The sequence below is a fragment of the Kryptolebias marmoratus genome, linkage group LG14 (genome assembly GCF_001649575.2).
Source record: "Kryptolebias marmoratus isolate JLee-2015 linkage group LG14, ASM164957v2, whole genome shotgun sequence".
Lineage (NCBI taxonomy): Eukaryota > Metazoa > Chordata > Actinopteri > Cyprinodontiformes > Rivulidae > Kryptolebias > Kryptolebias marmoratus.
In genome coordinates this window covers 11,788,270-11,809,618 of record NC_051443.1, presented here as the reverse complement: position 1 = coordinate 11,809,618, position 21,349 = coordinate 11,788,270, and the positions used below count along the sequence as shown (strand labels likewise).

Genomic DNA, 21,349 nt, shown 5'->3' with positions numbered 1-21,349 from the left:
AAAACAGTAATCTGAAGGTTTAATACACAGAGAAGAATGGCTTAAAGTTCATGATGAACATGCAAAATAAATGCAAAAGCTCATTTGTCTTATCTGACATATCTTTGCAAATAAATACCAAAAATGAATTCAATCCAATTGTAATCTTTTGTATAAAAAAAACATCTAAATGTTAGCATGGGCATCTAAGTGTGTAACATTTCTGTTATGCCGTCATCCAAAATGTAGCAAGATAACTGAGAGTTTGAGCAAAATGTTAAGATGCAACAGGGACACTGGTAACGTGGAATGACACATCTGTTCCAGAGTTTCACCGCCTCTGACTTTTTCTGAAATCTCATGTTCGTATTTCCCCCAAAAAACTGTGAAAACCAGTTTCCTTTCAAGGGCTCAAGTAACAAATAACGCTTAAAACTACAGTCTCAGCAAACCAGTGATGTTTCAAACAAGGTGCACCAAGTTTGTCCCATAACACTGCCACTTTCTAAGTGCATTTATATTAATGTGAATTAGAGCAAATTTGATTTCTTCAAAGTGAAATATGAAGAGAAAATGTTGGCTGCTCCCCAACAGGCTCAACTATACATTTAGGAGAAACTAATTTCTCTGCCTGCTTTAAAAATACTAGTAGCTGCTATACCTAACAGGAGTCATCTGATTTTAGACTTCAATTATATCTGTAACCAAGCCTTCAGCTATGCTAACTATTAGATTTAGCCCATGGCTAAATGCTAATAACTGAGCTAAATGCTGACAGTGTAATGAAGCCCACATTTACCATCAGCTTATTGAGATAACAACGCCTGAACACAAACTAAGCAGATATCCAAGACAATAATTATTATTTTTCTTTCTTTTTAAGTGTGAAAATCCACAGTTGTTTAGAGGTTTTAGTTGTTTAAGTTGGTAAAACGTCACTTCTTGTTGATGTAGGGTACCATTTCTAGTTCTGTAAGAGACAGCATACGTACTACTTTTTACCACAGGTAAGTACTTGTACCAAGTTACAATTTCAAAAAAACCTAAGGAGTTGATTGAGGTGGCTTTCTTTGCATGGAGGTTTCCTTTCCAGGGAATTCAAAATTAGTTTTTTGGTCTGATTTAAATGTGTGGCCATCTAAAAGCTGGAAACTCACATTAAATTAATGACCTTGGTTGTTTTTTTTCTGTACGATGATGGCATTTTTTGGTAATGCCATAATTATAATGAGAAATATTAGTCCTGAATGGATTATTTTTTTGCTCAAATTGTTTTCAGATTGGTGAATGCCTAAAAATTTGATTACTTGTGACTTTATTTTTTTCCCCAATGTGTTCAATCAGTTAGTCTTTACATGCCTCAAAGTACATATCACATATAAAACAGCAAATAACAATCTGCTGAAGTGTTTCTGCCACTTTCTGGACAATCAAACAAAACTTTTATTTCATTTTTTTTCTTTTCTTTTCTTAAACGTTTGCTTATTTTGCAGGTCAGGATTTTCTCTTTAAAGTTTGTATTTTGATCATTACAGTCTGTAACATTTTGGAATAATTTGGCTTTGGTGGAACATGGAATACAAGAAACAATCAGCTGGACAAAGGCATTACAAGCATATTCATTTAATAACAAAAAAAAAACAAAAAAAACCCAGAAGATATGAAGAATGTAAATCCATTTACACGTAGTGATGTCATCACAATAGAAAAGACAAAAGGCATGAGTAGGACACTTGTAATGTAAAGTAGTGAAAAAGAAAAATCCACATTTTGGCCATCTGAAATACATTTTGCGTCTAAAATAGTTAAAACCTTTGCAGTATGATCAAAGGCGAGCCCATGCTTAAAATTGACCTTTCTAATGATTAAAAATAGCCCAAAATCTACTTTTAATTGGTGTTTTTAAAATGTCCAACAGCTAGGGTTGAGCCTGTGTTTACAGATTGAACATTGTTGAGTTTCTATAATGTTAACAAGCAGAGGCAGTTCATCTACTCATCTACTCCCGGATCACAGGAAATGTTCCTTTTATCTTAACTAAACCTAACCCATCCCACCAACACGCTGCTGAACCACGGCCTGCATTCTGAAATCAGCTCGACTTGACCCAGATCACAGAATTAAAAGCAAAACTAAAATAAGTTAAAGATGGACACTTGAATAGAATCTTACAGTAACTATTTGTATGTCATTGTCTTCTGAGAAATAGCTTCTATACTGCACAGCATTTACACTCTGCTCTCAATATACATCATTTATGTAATGTAATAAATAATTTAATAGTTTGTACATTAGAACTCTCCAACTGATTAATAAAAAAATACTTTCTAAGCCTTTTTTTTTCCTTGTAAAAATGTCAAATTAAAAACAAAAACCTGGAAACTCATTAAAACAAGGAATTATTATTATTATTTTTTTTTTTTCTGTAAATGCTCCACTCACAGCTTTGGTTCCTGTCGGATAGATCATAAATAAATCCAACAATACTGACCCTTTGTTCAACCAGCACACTTCAGGGAGCTGAGAAAATCCTTTCTGAGCTCAGAAAATAGATTATCAGTGCCATAAATCACACATGTATGAATGTAAAAATCAAAAAATCTTCATCTGTATTATGAATTACAGTTATATATATAAAAAAGAGTAACAAAAAACAAAATTATAAGCAGAATTCAAGGAACAAAATAAATATTTCTATATTATGTTAGATTTATTGAAGCTGATTTAGTATCTCTTTAACATAATTAAACTGACACACCACCTGTCTTTAAAATATACATGTTTTTGTTTGTGTTTCAGAAGAAACATCAAGGTTTTTGTGTTAAAAAAAAAAAAAAAAAAACTTGTCTTCAGTGCACTTATGGAAGTTTCAGTCCAACTGTTTAATGCCCTTAAGATCTTCATAGAGTCCAAAATATCATTTAGAAAGTTGGCAATGTTTCAGGTTTTTTATATTTTATTTAAAACTGTGCAAAGTTTGATGATATGCCTTAGAAACAGGGAGAGTCTTCGAATCTTCTGGATAGTAGTTTTATGGAAAGACTAAACAATTCACATCTTATTTGTTAGAAATGGCCCTTTTTAAACGGCCTCATTTTGTAAAAAAAAAAAAAAAGGTTAATTCTGAGCAGACTGACGAGCTGATGTCTTAGTCCGAACAGGATCAAGAACAAAGTGGATCGCTGGAGTCTTAAAACAACTGAAAATTTATACACAAATTAAAACAATTGAAACTCATTACTAAAGACAGTCACGTTATGATAACTTCAACTATTATTTACAGACATATTTATCAAAGTTCAGTAAAAACAGATGAAAAAAGATGTAAAAACACAGATTTACTGCAACAATTTTCTACTATAGGAAGTTACGGTAACTCTACTAGGACAATCAACACCACGCAGCAACTCTGCTGACACTTTTAAATTGCCAATACAGACTAAGGTTTAAAAATAATAGTAATGATAATAATTTGATGTTTAAAACTAAACTCAGAATCTTCCATGTCTGCGATTGGATGCATCTAAACATAGATTTTACTCCACACCCCTAATAAATAACCATGTAATGGAATATTGCTGGCGTTGTAAAGGTTCTGTATGAATCGGGTGTTTTAAGACAGCAGCGATCCTCTTAGATCCTGGCCCCACTCTCAGACCAGCAGTTAGCTTGTCAATCTGATCCGAAGTAAACCATTTCTCCAGATTAAAGACGTTCAATGAGCTATCTGCAACAGGTAAGATATTAAATGTTCCTCAACTTTCTAAAAAAAAAAAAACCACTTCGGAAACTGAATTATTGATTAAGTCATGACTGATGCCATCAATTTAGAAAAATAAAAATAAAAAAAATTTAATAGAACCTACACAAAACCTGGGGCCCTGAATTCTAATCATGTCAGGAATTTTGCAAAACAAACAAACAAAAAATAAAATTGCTGTGGAAGCTGTCAATGTTGGTTTAGTGTGACCTCAACAAAGCCATAAGCGGCATTAGGAGGAACACACATTTTCCATTTCACCCAAGGTGGCAAGCCAATAATGTCTGTTGTGTTTAAGGGTTATTCAGTAAAAACTAGTATTGCACATCAGTTCATTTGCAGCAGGCTGACTTCAAGATTTTAAAAGCATGCCCGGGTGGTGATATTAACCATAATGTACCACTGAAACACAAACTTCTATCTTGGATAGTTTAGTAGGGTGTACAAATTAGACCAAGATATCTGAAAGCTATTTAAGATGATAAACTAACTTACTATAAATATATATTTTTAAATACCTCATTCTGTAAAGATCATTTCAAGTCATAGTTTACTTCCTGAGAACACTCAAGTGTACTATAGCCTCACATCTTCAGAGATATTTCCTTTGTTGTATTCCAAATTAGGATTATTGTTTGTGTTTGTACATGTGGGCCATCTTCTGTCAGGTGAAAACTAAAAGATGGCTGTCGTTTCAATCACTACAACTCCAGTTACCGCTTTGAGATGGTGTAACATGTGAGTAAATGTTGGGCCCCCCCAACATGTTTTTGCACTTACTTAGTAACAATGTTAGTCAGTTTGATAAAACTTAAGTTAAAAAATAAAAAACCTAAAACTGGGAATTGAAGAGGACTTAAGGAAATGTGAGGCAAAAACAGAACATACGATGATGACCCTGTCCTTTCCACGCAATAGTGAACGTTACGATGGTCTTAAAGAGGCTCGTTGTGTAAATACTTACATAGAAGACAGTCCTCATCTGTTGGAAGGATTTGTCAGCTGTTTTTTTTGTCTAACATGTCACCCAACAAGGCAGAGACAAGTCCTTGCACGTCTGCGATTACAGGAATACAGTTGACATTCTGGATATGCAACAAAGCAGCAACACAAAGGAGAAGTGCAACTACTTGATCCGACCGGTTTCTACCACTGAACGAGCCATGTGCCGAAATATATCTGATGCTGGCAGCTGTGGGCTTCGGAGCACAGATGAATGAATGAATGAATGAATGAATGAATGAATGAATGAATGAATGACTAATGCTGGTTTCTCGGTGTAACACAGAAGGAGGGTTTGGTCAAGACTTTACGTAAATGGAGATCGAGTTTTGAGTTGCGATGCCTTCCCGTTCCTGCTCAGCAGCTAAATGAAGCCCTTCGTGTCCCCCGTGGGTCCCTCAGGAGCCCTCTGTATCTCTTGGCAGGGCACCATTGAGTTCCACGAGACTATCGATTCCCAGATACCCCAGCAAGATTTCACTTCTGCGGTGGGAAAGCTTTAAGACGTCCTCGGCCAAGCACTGGACAGTGGTGAAACGGACCTTGTCGTGATCGAACATATCCTTTAGGTACTGCACGATTTGTTGCTGCAGGTGAGAGGACAGACATTACTGACGGGCGTCGTCATTTTAGTCAGATTAGATCAGTTAACTTGTCACAGTCGCCACAAATCTGCCTAGAAAAGACTGCCAATATGTGAGAAATCCTGACATCTAGTGGTGAAGCTGCAGACTTCAAGCAGCTAAATAAGCCTTGCCCAATCTGTCAGTTTAAGTGATGAAGAGGCAACAACGACCTTAAAAATCAACCTGTTCTAGAGGCCAAAAACTATTTTTCTTTAGGTAAAAAAAATTCCTGCACAATCTTGTGAGCCTCAAAAAAGCTTGCATAGTAAAAATTAAATTTAACATTAATTCCCCAACTCTGTTATGTGGAAAACAGCTTTAGTGATTGCGAGAGTTTAATACAATGTTTAAAAGGTTGTTCTCACCTTAAAAATTGTGCAAACTTCACTCAGATGCTGCCTGGGTCCCAAAAAGCCAAACGCTAAAACTGGGCTCACGTGTTCTGATATGGCATAGAAGTGGGAGATAAACCCATCGGGGACCTACGGAGAGGAGGCACTGAGAATTGGACAAACGCGATAAACAAAATAAAGCAATAATGACTTTTCAAATGGGCTGAAATTTACCATAAGAAGACGCCTTTTTGCTTTTAACACAGACCAGCAAGCGGTTGCCAGAGCCTACAAAGAAAACAAAGCTGTTTTTGGAGAAACTGGATATCGACGGCTCGTGTGTGTGCGCATGAACTAACGGTCTCTTTAAAGCTGTCGGAGAGCCAGCGGTTCCTCAGCACAGCTACCACGGAGGAAGGAGGACTCTCCAGGTCTTCGAATGCGTCCATCAAGATGAAGTCCAGCACTATGTCGAAAAAGTTCATACACACCACCTGCAGAAAAACACGAAACCACTCAGAAAATGCTTCATTTCTTATAACTCCACTATAGATCAGATGGGATTTTATATGCCACCAAGATAGGGACAGATTTCCTTCATTAGATGGCAACTTAAACAACCAAATAAGCTTTACTGTAAGAAACAAACACATTGACAGCTGATTGAACTTTATTATATTTCTGTTCAAATTAAGACAGTTTACATAAACTTGAGTAACAGTGTGACTACTGCGGATTTATTCAAGTACAACTAATCACACATAAATAACTAGATTAGGATTTAACATGTCGACACACAACAGCGTAAAGACCTTTCCATACTCCATGAGAGGTCACAAGGTCGGCTCTTATACATATACAACCCCTGGCAAAAATTATGGAATCACCAGTCATAATTTCTTCCTCAGAATTGAGTGATTCCATAATTTATTCCCTGTGCTTGTTCTAAAAATCTAACTGTTACTAGCTACCGCAATTATTTTTCTTGATGTCTTATAGTGTTTCTTAAAGCCAGAAAGTTGCCATTTGAAAAGTTTTTTGTCATGTCTGTGATCTGCTTTTTTTTCTACAAAATTAAACAACTGAAGGAACATCCTCAGAGACTGGGGATTCCATCATTTTTGCCAGGGGTTGTAGTTGTGTGATTTGTTTGCGTAGCAGCTTCCACAAGACCCTGGCAGAAGTGTTTCTCGCAGGGGGTTTTGTGCCAAGTGTCGTGTGATTGTTCAGACGTTGTTGTGGGCGTGTTTATGCGGAAAAGCCAGTGAGCTTTAACAGAGTCGTTTTGTTTCTACTGCTCTGCTGAGAAGCAGCTGGAGGCTGTTAGAAAATCCAGCCGTCTTTACAACTGTTCCAGCAAAACTTAGAAACCTTTGAACTTAAAAAGAGACACAGGTGGCTTTTCGTGGCTGTGTCGGTCTCAGTCGGTTTAATAAACCCGTCTAGACGCAGTAAGGGAAGCAAAAATCTGTACAGGGACAGGAGAGTCGAGAAGCCGGCGGGAAGAATCCCGTTTTAACGCTGCAAGGAGGAGGGAGGAGCTTCCTGGGAGTTGTGAGCTGAGTGCCTTGTGGACTATTAAAGGTGTGTGAGAAAACTAAAGTCTCACAAACACGTGACCGCGAATCGACTTCTTACGTCTTATGGAGTATGATGGAGCCTTAAGACACATTCTAACAAAGGCATCAATATGCATTTGGGAAAAACAGACATGGCCTAAGTTGGATTACGTTGGCCCACTCACCCCTCGACCCTCCAGCTCCATCTTGGTGACGGGCCACGTCTCCTCCCTCTGAGTGTAAAGCAGCATGTCTTCGTAGCTCTCCAAGAAGGCTTTGGGACTCTGAGTGAAAAAGACCAAAAACATAAAGACTATATAAACCTTTTAAACGTGTCAACAGGAGCAGGTTTTTGACAAGTTTTTGTTCCAGGATGTGATGGCTCACGGTTGTGTCATTTTACCTTGTTTGCCTTGACCATGAGCCCCGTGATCATCTGTTTCCCAGTCTCCATAAAGAAGGTGCGATGAGTTTCAACTAACAACAGAACCTGAAAATATAAATGTATCGTTTGATCATTTTTCATAAATATTTTGTCAGTTTGTATGACGCGTCTACTATATTGAATGTTTCAGATATGCTTCTTATGTGCTTAAAATGTGCTTCGAAGCCACAGTCAGCTCAATCTTCCACATCTCCTTTGTAACTTCAGCTGTGCAATTATCCAAATATGACGTGCGACAGAGAACTCTCCTAGTTTTATTCATTTGAGTTGAAAGCCTTTGGTTCTTTGCACGGGAGTGTAACAAAAAAGTTATTTTAATTATTTTTATCCCTTATGAAAAAAAAAACAATGGAGTTCTTGGTGCTGCTCATTTACTGATGCCATCCGTTCACATTTGTCAAAAATGTATCATAACACACCTGGAAGGCATGTCTCACGCAGTGAAGCTTGGCGAGGAAGTCTTGGTCGTTATAACATTCAAGTAACTCAGTTCTGGTAAAGAAAAAACAAAACAAAAAACAAGGTGTGAAACTGTGCACCACTACATTTGAAGAAGCAGAAGCTTGCTGAATTTGCAAACTTCTTAACAAAAACTTATTCACACAGGCACATGGCTACTTCACTGCAGAGCCGGATAATTACTCTGTTTGGTTGCAACTACATCTGAATCTTCTGGCATGATTTAATACACTGGTTTTTTAAAAAAAAGGAAACAAAATGTTTTACTTTCTAGAGATACCTCAGGGTCCGATAGTTCACTTTGTCATCTTGGACCAGGGACAAGGCTTCTTCATACAGAGCTGCTGGCTTCATTGGTGGATAGAGCTCCCCTAGAGTCATGTTATCAAACAGCTGCACAGACAAAACATTTATATGTTTGAAACAGTAGGCAATATTAATGTAATTTCAGGTTGTATAGATTTAGGATCACACGTGTCTACATGGTGATGCAAACAACCTTCACTTGTTGTTGTTGTTGTTTGGAAACTCACCTCTGCAGCTGAGAAAAAGGAGTCATCAGAGGTAACAGAAGTTGCATCATCATATTGCAGCTGATAGAAACTCTCCATCTGAGGCAAGATAAGGGTTCCTTCGCTTTCTATTTAAAAAAAAAAAAAAGAAAGAAAGTCAGAAACTAAGTGTGCTGCTGGAGAACTAAGCTCTGGATAAGCCTTCAAATGTTCTCTTTGCTTTCCAAAGCTGAGCTTTAAATTCCACTTTCTTCTCCTCGATAAAGGACATGTTGACAGTTTCTACCAAACAAGTTCCAGCTCATTCTTACCAAAATCTGCCAGCACACTGTCTGTCGGGATACTGCTGCCGAAATCTTCTTGTAGGTGGTACGCCCGGTGCAGTAGTGTCTCCAGCTTCTCAGCGAATGCTTTATTCTGGGTTTCGGCCTAGACACAAAGGAAAAACAATTCATTCAGCCATCCGTGACTCGATACATTACTAAACCTCTTTACCCGCTTTTTCCTCAGTGGGTCGCGGGGGAGCTGGTGCCCATCTCCAGCAGTCACTGTGCGAGAGGCGGGAGGACACCCTGTGCAGGTTTCTAGTCCATCACAGGGAAACAGAGACAAACATCCACTCACACTCTCACACACACATCTAGGGATAATTTAGAGTTACCAGTGAACCTAACATGCACGTTTTTGGTCTGTGGGAGGAAACTGGAGTACCTGGAGAAGTGGACCAACGTTACCAAGGAACAAACAAAAACATTACAGGTTTGGGGGGTGAAAGTGTTACCATGGGAACGTCTCCGCTTGTCGCCCCCTGCAGAGCGAGGCTGTTGTTACAGGAGGCTGAGTTGCTGGAATGACGGACGTGTAGGGCCTGCTCCCACTTTCGCAGCGCCTCTTCAAACAGCTCCATTCCTAGCAGGAAAAGAGCAACAGGACTTGATGGAGCCGTCTCAGCATAAAGCACATTTGTGTACTGTCGCCAAGCTTGGCACAGGTCAAACAAACACCATAACTAATCACAGCAAAGTGGAGCTTTAAAGAGGGGTTTCTTAAACAGTTGGAAGCTAAAACAGGGTTTTAGAAGAAAGTTGAGACAGAGTTAGAAAAAATAAATAAACAAGCCTTCTGAACATTAAAGCATGTAAATGTTTTCTTGTTGAGAACCCCAAAAAGTATGAACTGGCATATGAGAATAATATAAGCTCTTTAAAAACTTGAAACCATTAAAAAAAAAGGAAAAAATCTGGCTAACTCCTTTTCCAAAGCCAGAACTCGCAGTCAGTAATTACAAACAGAGGTGGCAGGTCTCTGATGCCTTTAAGACTGATATTTTTGATTAAACAAACTATGCCACTAAACAGGGAGAATGGCATTTCCACCCAGACGTCACCCCCCCCCCCTCCCCCATCACTGATAACTGAAACTGCTGCAACATGATTTTGAAGGGTGTTAATAGTTTTACATGTCCAGTATTAAAGTAGTTGTCTGTTAGCTTCAGAACTGGGAAAATGTCATCTTAAAATAAATATAGTCATATAAAATTATTGCAAAAGTATCTTATTGAGTCAACTAAAGCATCAAAATAAGTTTTCTGGAGTAGTTGTTTGAATGAATATAAAAATGTTGTTTGAATAGATAAATGTGTTTAAGAATGTTTTGTCGTTTTCCTTGATTAAGAAAAGCACTAATGATTCAGATTACCGTATTTTCCGCACTATAGGGTGCACTGGATTATAAGGCGCACTGTCAATGAATGGTCCATTTTTTCATTTTTGTCATATATAAGGTGCACAGGACTACAAGACACATTGTCATTTTTGTAACTTGGCATGGACCGCATGCTGGTTCACCTGTACCAGCATTTATATGATCCTCTATGAGAGATCACAAAGATACTCAAATGGTTCAAAACTCACAGAAGAATACTGCACCGACATAAGCGTCAAGTATAAACGCCTACACCGCTCGCTCAGGTCCGTGCACAGAGCCCTGCGCTACTATAACTGAGTCTTAATGCTGCAAGAAGTGTAGCTTTGTAGTTTACCAAAGTTGTACTAAAACATTCCGACTTCTTACATATATAAAGGCGCTCAGGATTATAAGGCGCACTGTCGTTTTTTTGAAAAATATGAAGGCTTTAAGGTGTGCCTTATAGTCACGAAAATACGGTGTCTCTAAAAGTTCTTGAAACTTGTAAAAACATACCCATTAAGTACAGATTCTCTACATTGGCGTCCTCTACGGGCCCCGATTCTTCTACCACAGGCTCTGCCTCCCACTGGATGGAGGGATTCACCGACTGATTTGGGGAGTTTGGGACTCGTGTCTACAGCAGAAACATATGCACAGATACACACATGTAGGGTGTAATTACAGAGAAGTGTAAGTAAAAAGTGTGACATTTTGATAATGAATTTAAATTTAAAACAAAAAAAAGTGTAAAGAATGAAACTAACAGATGCCAGGCTGTGTGAGGAACTCGAGTGTTTACTGGGAGCCAGGGAGGAAATTCCACTCATGGTGTCGTTGCTCCGAGATCCGGGGCTCATCATCTGTCGGCCGGTGAACGGACCTGTCACCAACATGGGGAAAAGTAAAACCAAGAAGCTGCTTCACAGATTTCACTTCAACAAACAGATCTAGGATTTGGCTTTTGCGCACCTTTTTTTAACGATGAAGGTCTTCCCGTCTTCAGGAGCATCTCGGGTATTACCACGGGCTTCGGCGCCTCCTTCGCCTGCGTTTTCTGCTTCCGTTTCCTCCCTCGCCTTTTCAGCTGGTGAGCAGTGAGGGCGAGAGCGACACTTCCGAGCGCCGTGGCAAACAGGACCTTCTTCAGGCTCGGGGAAAGCTTCAGCTGAGAAAATATGGACTGAAAGAAGCAAAAGCGACAAAAGATTTAATCAAACGTCAGCTTTAGTTAGAAAAAAAAAAACATTTCGATCAGACTAAGTGTGACCATTCGTACTGGGTTTCATTGAAGAATTACAAGGTTTTACCTGCCCAAACGTGGAGTAGAGAAAGACCGGTATCTCTGCGACGGTCATGGCCAAAGCCTGGGCGATAGACATCCCGTCTGCTCGTTTCAGTGACATTTCAAGGAACCGAAACGCCTCCACGCCAAAGCGCTCCAAAACTCCCTCGCATTCACCCAAAACGAGGTTTCTTCTCCGTTCTCAGATCAGCCAGTGCTCACCAGCTTCCTGCTTACATCCACCCCTTGACAATGGACCCTACAACGGATGAGACAATTAAAAATGACAAACATAGCACCGTATTCCTTTACAACAGCTGCTGCCTGTCACTATGTAACGATTGGCAACAATATATTTGTGGTTTTTAAAGGAGCGGCCAAGCCCGTCCATAAAATCTGATTGATATCAGCATTTAAGGCTTTCTAAATCAAAATATAAACAAACTAATTAAAGCCGTGGCTGGTTAAACATTTACCAAAGTAAAATTATCTTTATATCCACTTTAGTTTTACTTTTCAAGTCAACCAGGGTTTAGTCTCTGAATGATCCTGTTTGTCAGGATGTTCAAACTGCAGGAGGTCAGACAGATACACAGGAATCTGCCCGTTTGACGGCTTCTAGGACAAAAACAAAACTTTTGTTGCTACGAAGAGGGAGTCAATGAAGGGACGCAAGCACAGGAGAGATGTTCATGCTTTCTTGTTTGTGTTAAAAGAGGAACTGCAGCATTCTGGAACAACGGCAGTCTTGAGAGGCCAGTCTGGTTAACACCAACCCAGAAGCAATAAAAGCTTGGAACACCCTTTCAAAGTCAATAAAACACAAAAACGGTTTCACCTTTAAAAAAAAACCCAGAGGCTCTTTACTACTGAACTAATCTGTTTACCAAAGTTACAATTGCAATGAAATATCACCCACCCCCGCCGTGGTTACCACTGAGTCCAAAAGTAATGGCTTCCGTTTCATTCCCATTAAAGCTGAGAAAATTTAAAGCCATCCAAGGTTCGATCCCAGATCTGAGTGTCAACTGAATAAGAGATGTAAAAAGGGATGTTATATGTGATGCCAAACTGAAATAATGATGTTTAGAGCTGACTTTGAGCGTCGTCGTTGAATACGGATTCGGACATAATTGTGCAACGTTTTTGTAGAAAAAAACAACCATTCCTTAAAGTTGCCTAACAAGATGCTCACCCGATGAGTCAAACACCTTGTACGAAATGTGTTGGCATTTCGATAAATTTAACCATCTTTATAAAGTCAACACAGCATCCTGATGAATGCCATCAGTGTTTACTTGTTGATATTTTATTAAAATTATCTATGTGTGTAGGTAGAGCTATTTTTTTATTATAAAAGGCCCACATTTTCTTCCATGCCACTCCACGTAAAACTGTCTATGTCAGCATGTGATTGTTGGGAGCTCGGTATCACTAAACAGAATAATCAGCTTTTATTTCCCTTGCTTTAGGTCAGACATTGAGACAAAAGGCATGGCCTTGTACTGGTCTGACCTGTGGAAATCAAGCTCACATTAACAGTTAAGCAGCAGAGCAACTTGACATGCAGGCACCTAATGTGCTTATCTAGTGTCAACACAGTCTGATCTGCAGACAGTGGAGCAACCTGCGGCGACCGGCGGAGCTGCTAGGTCCTGGAAACTGCAAAGATGTCAAAATTCAACAGAATACCGAGTGGAGTAAACAGAGCCCTTTCTACTTTTCCCCCATATTGCGAAAGCCTTGTATTCAAGATGAAAAGACAGGTTAAAGCTCACCCATGAAACAAAGGCCAGAAATCAACCCCTGGCACTATGTTTTAAAACTGTAACGTAAAGTCCATAGCAAAGACTGAGTCCTGTATTTGAAACTCGTGTCAAACACAGGCCAAAATCAGTAAAAGCAGTAGGGCAACAGACACTCCTGACGAGCGAGATGCTAACGTTGGCTAGCTCATTTAGCTAAGCGTTTAGTTCACATTACAGGGCCAGCCAAACAATGACTGCGGAGCTTTAAACTGACACCTGACAGGGCTTCAACAGCTGCTCCGCGTGCAGCTCACCTGACCAACAACTAATAACATAATCCCTCACCAAGAGCTACATACCGTGAGCATCCAATACGTCAGAGAAGGACATCCCTGTGTCACCGTCAGTGAAAGCGGCGCAGGTTTTACGCTGGGGCGGGGCTTCGCAGCACGCGAACGCTGACATGACCATGAGCCAATCACGAGTAGAGACTGGTGAGTTTCTGTTTTTAAACCAATAGTAGTGAATAATAGGCTGGACAAAGACGGCTGACAACCAATCAGAACATAGATATTAAAATAAAGTCCCTCTCACCACAGTCTGAGTCCTCCCTATACAAAAACAGATCTGTCAGAAAGTTTCGGAGTCGGTATATACATTTTAATAAAATAAAAGAATTGTGATACTGTTTACATTGTTTTAACATGTCTATACTTAATTACAAATGTATTATTATTTATTCGTTTAATTCAAGTCCTTTATCTATATATTATGTTTTATTGTGCCGCTACTTTCTTTATTTGATTTTTTGGAGCAATATATGTTCAAGTTTCTACAAAAAATAAATTAAAATCACTTGGAATAATAGAAATCATATGCGTTTAACAATGTGCAAATTCTTAATTCATTATGAACACGATATAACATCCTCCTCCTTTGGTTAACCACCGATACAACTGGTTCCTGAAGGCACCATTGACAGTTAACGCCCACACAATAAGCAATTTCCGGGTGCTTTATTATTTCAAAATAAAAGGACGTTTATTTTCCGATGGACGTTACAATCTTTACTGTAAATATCTATAAATGTTTACACAACTCTTCTGAGAAACGTTTTCGTGGATATATCCTGGGGTTACGATGTGTCTTTTACGCATGTGCTGTGTAAACGCGTGTAACTTCTACATCCATCTAAGACCGTGCTCGAAGGCAAACTTTTATTGCGAAAGGGAAAACCGGATATTTTGACCGCACGGAGGAAAATTGTGATTTTTACAGGCGTGGTTGCGTTAAAACTGCATTTTGGCAACAGTGTGTGGTAGAAGACGCCTATCGGAGGAGTTTATGTAAACATATAAGAAGAAGAATGGGCATTATGTGTGCCTTGTGATGAAAACAACAGTTATGACGAATGGAGAAAGATGCTGGACCTGAGAGTTAGCCTACAGAAGCTACAGATATGAAACCGCTAACCCGTTAGTTTCCGCTTCTTGACGCAATGAGAGACTCCGGTTCTCCTCCGACCTGAGCTTTTGTAAAATATGGTTTGTGCTCATTTCTCATTTCTGTTAAACTCATTGCAGCTTCATAACGTGTTTTATTCAAAGGGATCTCACAAAGGTGCAAACACTAAATGCTTGTATAAATGCTAAATGGTAATGCAGTTCAAACTGTAAAATATAAACAAACTTTGATATTGCAAAAATGATTTGATTGTTAAAATAAGGTTTGGCTTAGCCAGTGATAAAATGTAAACAAACTTCGACATCGCTAAAATGATTTGATTGCTGAAATGAGATTACGCTTAGCTTATGATAAAATAATCACAAAGAACAGTTGTGTAAGGGGGTGAGGGAGGCTGGAGGTTCCAGGGCATCAGGATATGATGCAGCTGGTCTTGGGCGCAGTTTCGTATAAAAAGAAGTGGAAGGGGGAATTACTTCAGACACAACTGGGAACAGGTTACTGTTTCTTCTGGTGGTGAGTTGTTGTCTCCATTCAGCTGAATGTTTAAATAAATGTATGATTGGTAATCAAACCTCTGGTCTGGAACTCAGTCTTTAACTGCAACATCAAAGATCCGGTGAGAGAAACTAAGTGGTGAGGGGAGATTCCTCTGAAAGGAGTGAATACTAAAAACTTGGTTTTCTCAACCCTTTTCCGCAGGCCTTGCAGTGAGAGCAGCGTGAACACAGTCGGCGCGCGCGATGCCTTCAGGTGGACCGGGCGGATGCAGGTCGCAGAGCTTGCGCCGCTGGATCTGCCTGCTCAGCCCGAGCCTCCTCCTGCTGCTCTGGTTCGGGCTTGTGATCATGCGGGACGACGCATCACATGCTGCTGCTGTCATCGCCCACAGCTCGGGGCTCAGGGGCTACACAAGGATCAGCCCTGGCGGGAAGGGCCAGGTGAGGGCACCCAAGGGGGCCGAGCTGTAGCCTCAACGCTGGAGTTCTGGGTCCATTAAAATCGGTTCGGTTACAGGAGGTGATGCAGTCAAAAGGATGCAAATCACTTGAAATCTTAGCCATTCAGTAACTATTTATAACAGCACAACCCTATGATATGTGGTTTGATTTCACTTGCTACACTTCTATCTTTAAATTAGTCTTTCACATTTTTAAGGAGTCCTTTAATCACATAAGTTTGGAGTTTCTTAATGCACATGTTAGTGGATAGTTCTTGCAGTGTAAAAACTGAGATATAACATTGTAAATTACAAAATAACCTAAAATACTGATGCCTGCCATTTCCCAGCAGTTCCTGGACATGCACTGCAACCAGTGTGCCTTGGTCTCCAGCTCCGGTCAGATGCTCGGTGCTGGTGCTGGAGAGGAGATCGACCGGATCGGGTGTGTGATCCGGATGAACAACGCGCCCACAACAGGGTTCGAGAGAGACGTCGGGAGCCGCACCAGCGTCCGAGTCGTGTCTCACACCAGCGTCCCCCTGTTGGTAAAACACGAGGGGCGTTACTTTCAGCAGCTGGCAGACACCACGTACGTGTTCTGGGGTCCTGACAGGAATATGAGGCAGGACGGCAAGGGGCAAGTCTTCAACGTCCTCCTGAGGATGGCCGTCAAGTATCCGGACCTCAGGTTGTACGCTGTGACCAGAAACAAGATTCAGCACTGTGATGGCGTGTTTCAGAATGAAACGGGGAAAAACAGGTGCAGTTTGGGTTTGTTGCCTCATCCAATTGAACTAAAAGGGTTAAATAATGTCAACTTACACCTGATCTCCGTTAAAATGCTGACAGGAACCTAATTTTTTTTAATTTTACTGCATGATGCATAACCAGTTGGATGGAGAAGCAGCTTGTTGATCGAGAACTTGGAAGCCAAGGAATTAGCAGATCAGGTGTCGAGAAAACGTCTCAACCACAACTAATTCTCCTCAGCAGGACACTCTTATCTGTCCCACAAACCTCTAACAGAGGTAGAGAGAGCAGACCTACTGGTGCTCATCTCTGTTGTTTAACTAGACTATAACCTGAAAGCAACAAAGTCTTTAGTAGTAATGTGAGACCAACGAGGATCCAGCAACGGATCCAAGAGGGATTAAAGAGGACGGCATCACAACTTCTGAAAAATCGGGAAAAGGAAACAAAACTCCAAGGCTCTCTTTTCTTACAGCAATTAAAATGTTTTCATTCCCATGGCATGGTCATCCTGATAAGTAGAATGTTGTGACTTTTTAGCACATAAGCCCTCTTCTGGGAGTCAAACAGATCTCCGTCAACCCGAGGTTCCTCTTGTAGACGGAAAACAAAGCTAGACGAGGAGCGTACTTCAGTAGCACAAAAGTCCAGCCGAAATCCTCTGTCCTGTGAAACTTGAGTCTGTGCAGTAAGTACATAAGTCTTGCCTCCCGCCTGCTCACAATCCTGTGAACCGTTATGAAATTGGAAGCTTGGAGCTGTTTTAATTCGATAACAATCCACTAAGGGAGTGGGTTCATTTGGACCATAATTAAAAACGGCTCGTCTGAATGGACCCATTTCCAAAGGATTAGTGCCACCTTAAAAAAAAAAAAATGCGGCACATGTGAACGTAACACTGTTTAAAGGTTAACGCTGCCATCAATTTTGCATGAAATTCCTGCCAAGCTTGCTGCAACGTGTTGCCGCTTGCTGGTGGTATTTACAATGCAATGCAAAACTGACAGCTTTTGCATAAACTGTTAGGAATTAGAGCCATTTCCAGACGACAGCACTTTGGTCACAGTTTGAACTAGGCTAATAGCCCATCAGTCTTGCTGGACATCAACTTTAATTCAAGTTGAGGCTGTTAAAGAAGCTATCTACAGTGGATAAGGTAGTAATTATTTATCGTTGTCACACAGAAACTCAGTTCAAAATGGCCGAAGTACTCCCTTAAGGGCTAAATGTCTACAGCAAAAAGGCTTTATCATATTTTTCCTTCTGAGATCGCCTTGAGTGGTGATGGAGAACTGTAAAAAGACTTGAGGAAGATAAAAACAAAGAAGTTTAAATGTTGTGTATCAGCTTTGTAAAAGTCAAATTAATTTTGGTCAGGTTTGCTGAGTCCAGTAGATTGTTGCCAGTGTAGGTGATGCAGGAGTCCGAACGTGTGACGACTTTAGGATTTTACCTCAGCTGAAAATTCTGTCTCCTTTTTCAGAATGAAAACAGGGGCATATCTCAGCACTGGATTTTTCGCCATGATCCTGGCTCTGGAAATGTGCGACAGCATCAGTGTTTATGGAATGATCGACAACAACTACTGCAGGTGGGACTTTTTTTTAAAATTATTATTATTTTCTAACGTACAGCGTACGTAATCAGCCCCTCCCCCGTGGATAAACCTGGCAGCAATATGCCTTTCTTTTCTCCTTCCGACAGCCGAGCCAATCACAGCGTCGTCCCCTACCACTACTACGAGCAGAACCAAATAAACGAGTGCCGGATGTACAAGTTCCACGAGCACGCGCAGCACGGGGGACACCGCTTCATCACCGAGAAGGCCATCTACGCCAAATGGGCAAAACGCCACAAAATAAACTTTAAACATCCGTCTTGGAGCCCGTGAAAAACAATACTAAACCTCAAGGTGTTTTTTTTTCGTTTTGTTTTGTTTTGTTTTGTTTTTCCTGATGTGTTATGCTGCATTTATTGGTTTTATTCTAATTTGTTAAAGATGTTAGCTGCGTGTAGCAGGTACAGTATACATGTTCAGACTGAATTTGTTTTTTATTTGTTACAAAACAAAAAGGTCTATAAGTCCAAGAGGTTCATAGATGTGAATTTGTACATTTGTTGAAGATTTACCAGCCTTTGACTGGTAGCACAGTGCTTTTTCTGAACATGTATTGTCTGTGTAGCCATATATCATGATGGATTCTAGTAATTCTTAATAATACGTAAGTCTTATACAGGACAGTTTATGCCTTTTAGTGTTCTTAGTACCTGTGCCTTGACTTTGGGTTGTATTCTGCACAAAACTTTACTCTAAGCCTCAGTCTGCCTGTCTCATTAAAAGCTGCAGCACAGCGTGCGCCTTTGCTACTGGAGACAGCGAAGTATTGTACGGGGCATGTACGGGGCGGTGGAGGTCAAGAGAAACTCTGGAATTGGTGATAAAATATCAGTCACGTCAAACCCGCTCTGCACTTTCTCCAACAAAGTTCAGTGTGAAGGCTCCGGCTTGATTTCTTCAAAATAAATAAATAAATTGTAGCCAAAGACTGAAAGCCAAGAAACATTCGTGTTCTGTTGTTGGCTCGGTCCCATTATAGCAAACCAATTTATAATATATGTGAATTAATTTCCCCCCTTTTTTTTTATTTCACTGCCTGAATGCAGCTAAAAACAGAACTCTTGCCTTTTTAGTTACAGACTGCTTGTTTTGTGATCAACAGTATTTGCACTGAAGGTGTTATTTTGGTTATGAAGTGTGTCTTAAGTCTGAACTGTGTTAATAGAACACTCTTCATCTTGGGTTAGTACCTATACATACTCCTCTTCTATAGACTGAAGTAAAAAATGAATGTAAACTTGAATAATGGCACTGCATGTGTCAGCTCAAATAAATCTGCCGTCAAATACATCCTGCTTGTGTTTGCAATGGATTTGGATGGAAAAGACAAACGGTCTTTTCATCTGTCCCTTCTGATCCTAAGTCTGTTCTGCCGGTAAACTTACAAACTGTAGGTGAGAGCGTTTTTAACCACCTGACTCGCTTGTTTCTGGGTTGTTTTTTTTTCTTTCTTTTGGAAGTCATTTCTCAGCAGTTGTAAAGGTAGTGTAGGCAAAAGGGTCAGAAGGTGAACAGAGAAATCAGCACTTAATATTCCACATAAAGTCCTGTAGGGTGTTACGGATGTCTGGTTGTGATATGACTGCTTATGCGGTTACGAAGTGATCCCTTGACATTATTCCTTCCCCTATTCTCCTGTTACCCCTCCGCCCCCCCAGGGAGGAGTTGTACAGCCTGATGGCATGCGGGACAAAAGAGTTCTTTAGTCTGTTGGTCCTGCACTTGGGAAGGAGCAGTCTATCACTGAACAGGCTCCTCTGGTGGCTGATGACAGTGTGTAGAGGATGACTGCCATTGTCCATAATGTCCAGCAGTTTCCTCAGAGTCCTCTTCTCTGCTACTGACACCACAGAGCCAGCTCGCCTGATCAGCTTGTCCAGCCTGTGTCCTTCTTGGATATGCTGCCCCCCCAGCCCACCACGGTGTAGAAAAGGACACTTGCGACCACGGACTGATAGAACATCCACAGAAGTTTCCTGCAGATGTTGAAGGATCGTAGCCTCCTCAGAAAGTACAGCTTGCTCTGTCCCTTTATTTACTAATGGTTGTTTTGATTTTTAAATGGAAATCAATGCCATTAACTGGATTTTGTATGTAGGAGGGCTCAGAAAGCCATTTTTCTGCTTTCATGAAGCAACAAACAGAACAAAACTAATATAAAATTTTTAAATCCATGGACATTATCCTAGAACTACAATAAAACATACCCATACCTTACTATAAATACGGTGTTCAGGATAGTCTTAAAATATTATAAAGGTTATCAACTTTATATTTGTTGTATCTTGAAAGGTTAAAATTAACAAACGTGTTACTTTTATTTTGAAGTTTCCTGTAGGAGACGGAGGTTTATTTTGAAAGGGCTCCAACGTGAGTGCGGAACGCTTGACGTTGTGAACCACTGAATGTGTAAATTACGGCGCTCGAAGCTCGTTTCGCGTTTCTTTTCTTTGCTTAGCTCCTACGTCGGCGTAATGCGGCATGATTTAGGTTCGTGCTGGTCGGGTTTAAATAAAGCGAACCACTTTGGGCCAAACATAAACCCGTAACTAGAGGAATTGCATTTCCTGCGAAAATGCAGTGTGAATGCTTTTTTGCTGAATGATTTGACTGAAAGCTGCTAAAGAAGCTGAAACTAGGCGGAACAAACCCTTAAAACTGCAGGAAAATGCTTAAAAATAACAGAACAATCCTTAAAAATAGCAGAATGATCCTTAAAATTGCAGAACAATCCTTGAAACAGCACAAGAATCCTGAAAAATAGCTGAAAGAACCTTGAAAACATCCCAAAAAGCAGAACAGAACCTACAAATAGCAGAACAATCCTGAAAAACACTGAACAGCCCTTAAAAACAGCAAAACAATCATGAATAACAGCAGAACAACCCCCAAAAAATAGCTGAAAGAACCTTGAAAACATCCCAAAAAGCAGAACAGAACCTAAAAACAGCAAAACAAATCCAAACACTTCAAAACGAAAGCTTAAAACGGCAGAATAATGCTTAAAAATAACAGAACAATCCTTAAAAATAACAGAATGATCCTTAAAATTGCAAAACAATCCTTGAAACAGCACAAGAATCCTGAAAAATAGCTGAAAGAACCTTAAAAACATCCCAAAAAGCAGAACAGAACCTAAAAACAGCAAAACAAATCCTAACATCTTTAAAACAAATCCTTA

General features: G+C 40.1%; 2 protein-coding genes across 4 annotated transcripts; one reads left to right on the top strand and one right to left on the bottom strand.

Annotated features, from left to right (window-relative positions):
- Nucleotides 1-1,398: 1,398 nt before the first annotated feature.
- Nucleotides 1,399-13,843, bottom strand: miga2 (mitoguardin 2). Its single transcript, XM_017407985.3, has 16 exons — nucleotides 13,753-13,843; nucleotides 11,671-11,904; nucleotides 11,333-11,543; nucleotides 11,128-11,243; nucleotides 10,877-10,997; nucleotides 9,456-9,583; nucleotides 8,986-9,103; nucleotides 8,696-8,802; nucleotides 8,443-8,555; nucleotides 8,123-8,195; nucleotides 7,662-7,748; nucleotides 7,444-7,542; nucleotides 6,059-6,193; nucleotides 5,934-5,987; nucleotides 5,733-5,849; nucleotides 1,399-5,328 (listed from the first exon to the last, which is right to left on the bottom strand). The coding sequence occupies exons 2-16, from the start codon at nucleotides 11,764-11,766 to the stop codon at nucleotides 5,140-5,142; spliced, it is 1,764 nt and encodes a 587-aa protein (XP_017263474.1). The 5' UTR covers nucleotides 11,767-11,904; nucleotides 13,753-13,843; the 3' UTR covers nucleotides 1,399-5,139.
- A 799-nt stretch (nucleotides 13,844-14,642) lies between these two features.
- Nucleotides 14,643-19,458, top strand: st6galnac4 (ST6 (alpha-N-acetyl-neuraminyl-2,3-beta-galactosyl-1,3)-N-acetylgalactosaminide alpha-2,6-sialyltransferase 4). Of its 3 annotated transcripts, none has more exons than XM_017407466.3 (5): nucleotides 14,643-14,937; nucleotides 15,560-15,798; nucleotides 16,151-16,560; nucleotides 18,034-18,141; nucleotides 18,255-19,458. In XM_017407466.3, exons 2-5 carry the CDS (start codon nucleotides 15,601-15,603, stop codon nucleotides 18,439-18,441), a joined length of 903 nt encoding a protein of 300 aa, XP_017262955.1. In that variant the 5' UTR covers nucleotides 14,643-14,937; nucleotides 15,560-15,600; the 3' UTR covers nucleotides 18,442-19,458. The 3 variants fall into 3 exon arrangements, with proteins under 3 accessions (XP_017262955.1, XP_017262954.1, XP_037835487.1); XM_017407465.3 differs by having other exon boundaries at nucleotides 16,148-16,560; XM_037979559.1 differs by lacking the exon at nucleotides 14,643-14,937 and having other exon boundaries at nucleotides 15,771-15,877.
- The last annotated feature ends 1,891 nt before the right edge of the window (nucleotides 19,459-21,349 follow it).

Bases quoted from the DNA above. Each gene is read 5' to 3' on its own strand.
- miga2 (XM_017407985.3), bottom strand. From the start codon at position 11,766: ATGTCACTGAAACGAGCAGACGGGATGTCTATCGCCCAGGCTTTGGCC. The intron at 7,543-7,661 runs GTAAAATGACAC...TTTTTCACTCAG, and splicing joins TCATGGTCAAGGCAAACAAG to AGTCCCAAAGCCTTCTTGGA. The intron at 5,329-5,732 runs GTGAGAACAACC...TCTCACCTGCAG, and splicing joins AAGTTTGCACAATTTTTAAG to CAACAAATCGTGCAGTACCT.
- st6galnac4 (XM_017407465.3), top strand. From the start codon at position 15,601: ATGCCTTCAGGTGGACCGGGCGGATGCAGGTCGCAGAGCTTGCGCCGC. The intron at 15,799-16,147 runs GTGAGGGCACCC...GCCATTTCCCAG, and splicing joins GCCCTGGCGGGAAGGGCCAG to CAGTTCCTGGACATGCACTG. The intron at 16,561-18,033 runs GTGCAGTTTGGG...CTCCTTTTTCAG, and splicing joins AATGAAACGGGGAAAAACAG to AATGAAAACAGGGGCATATC.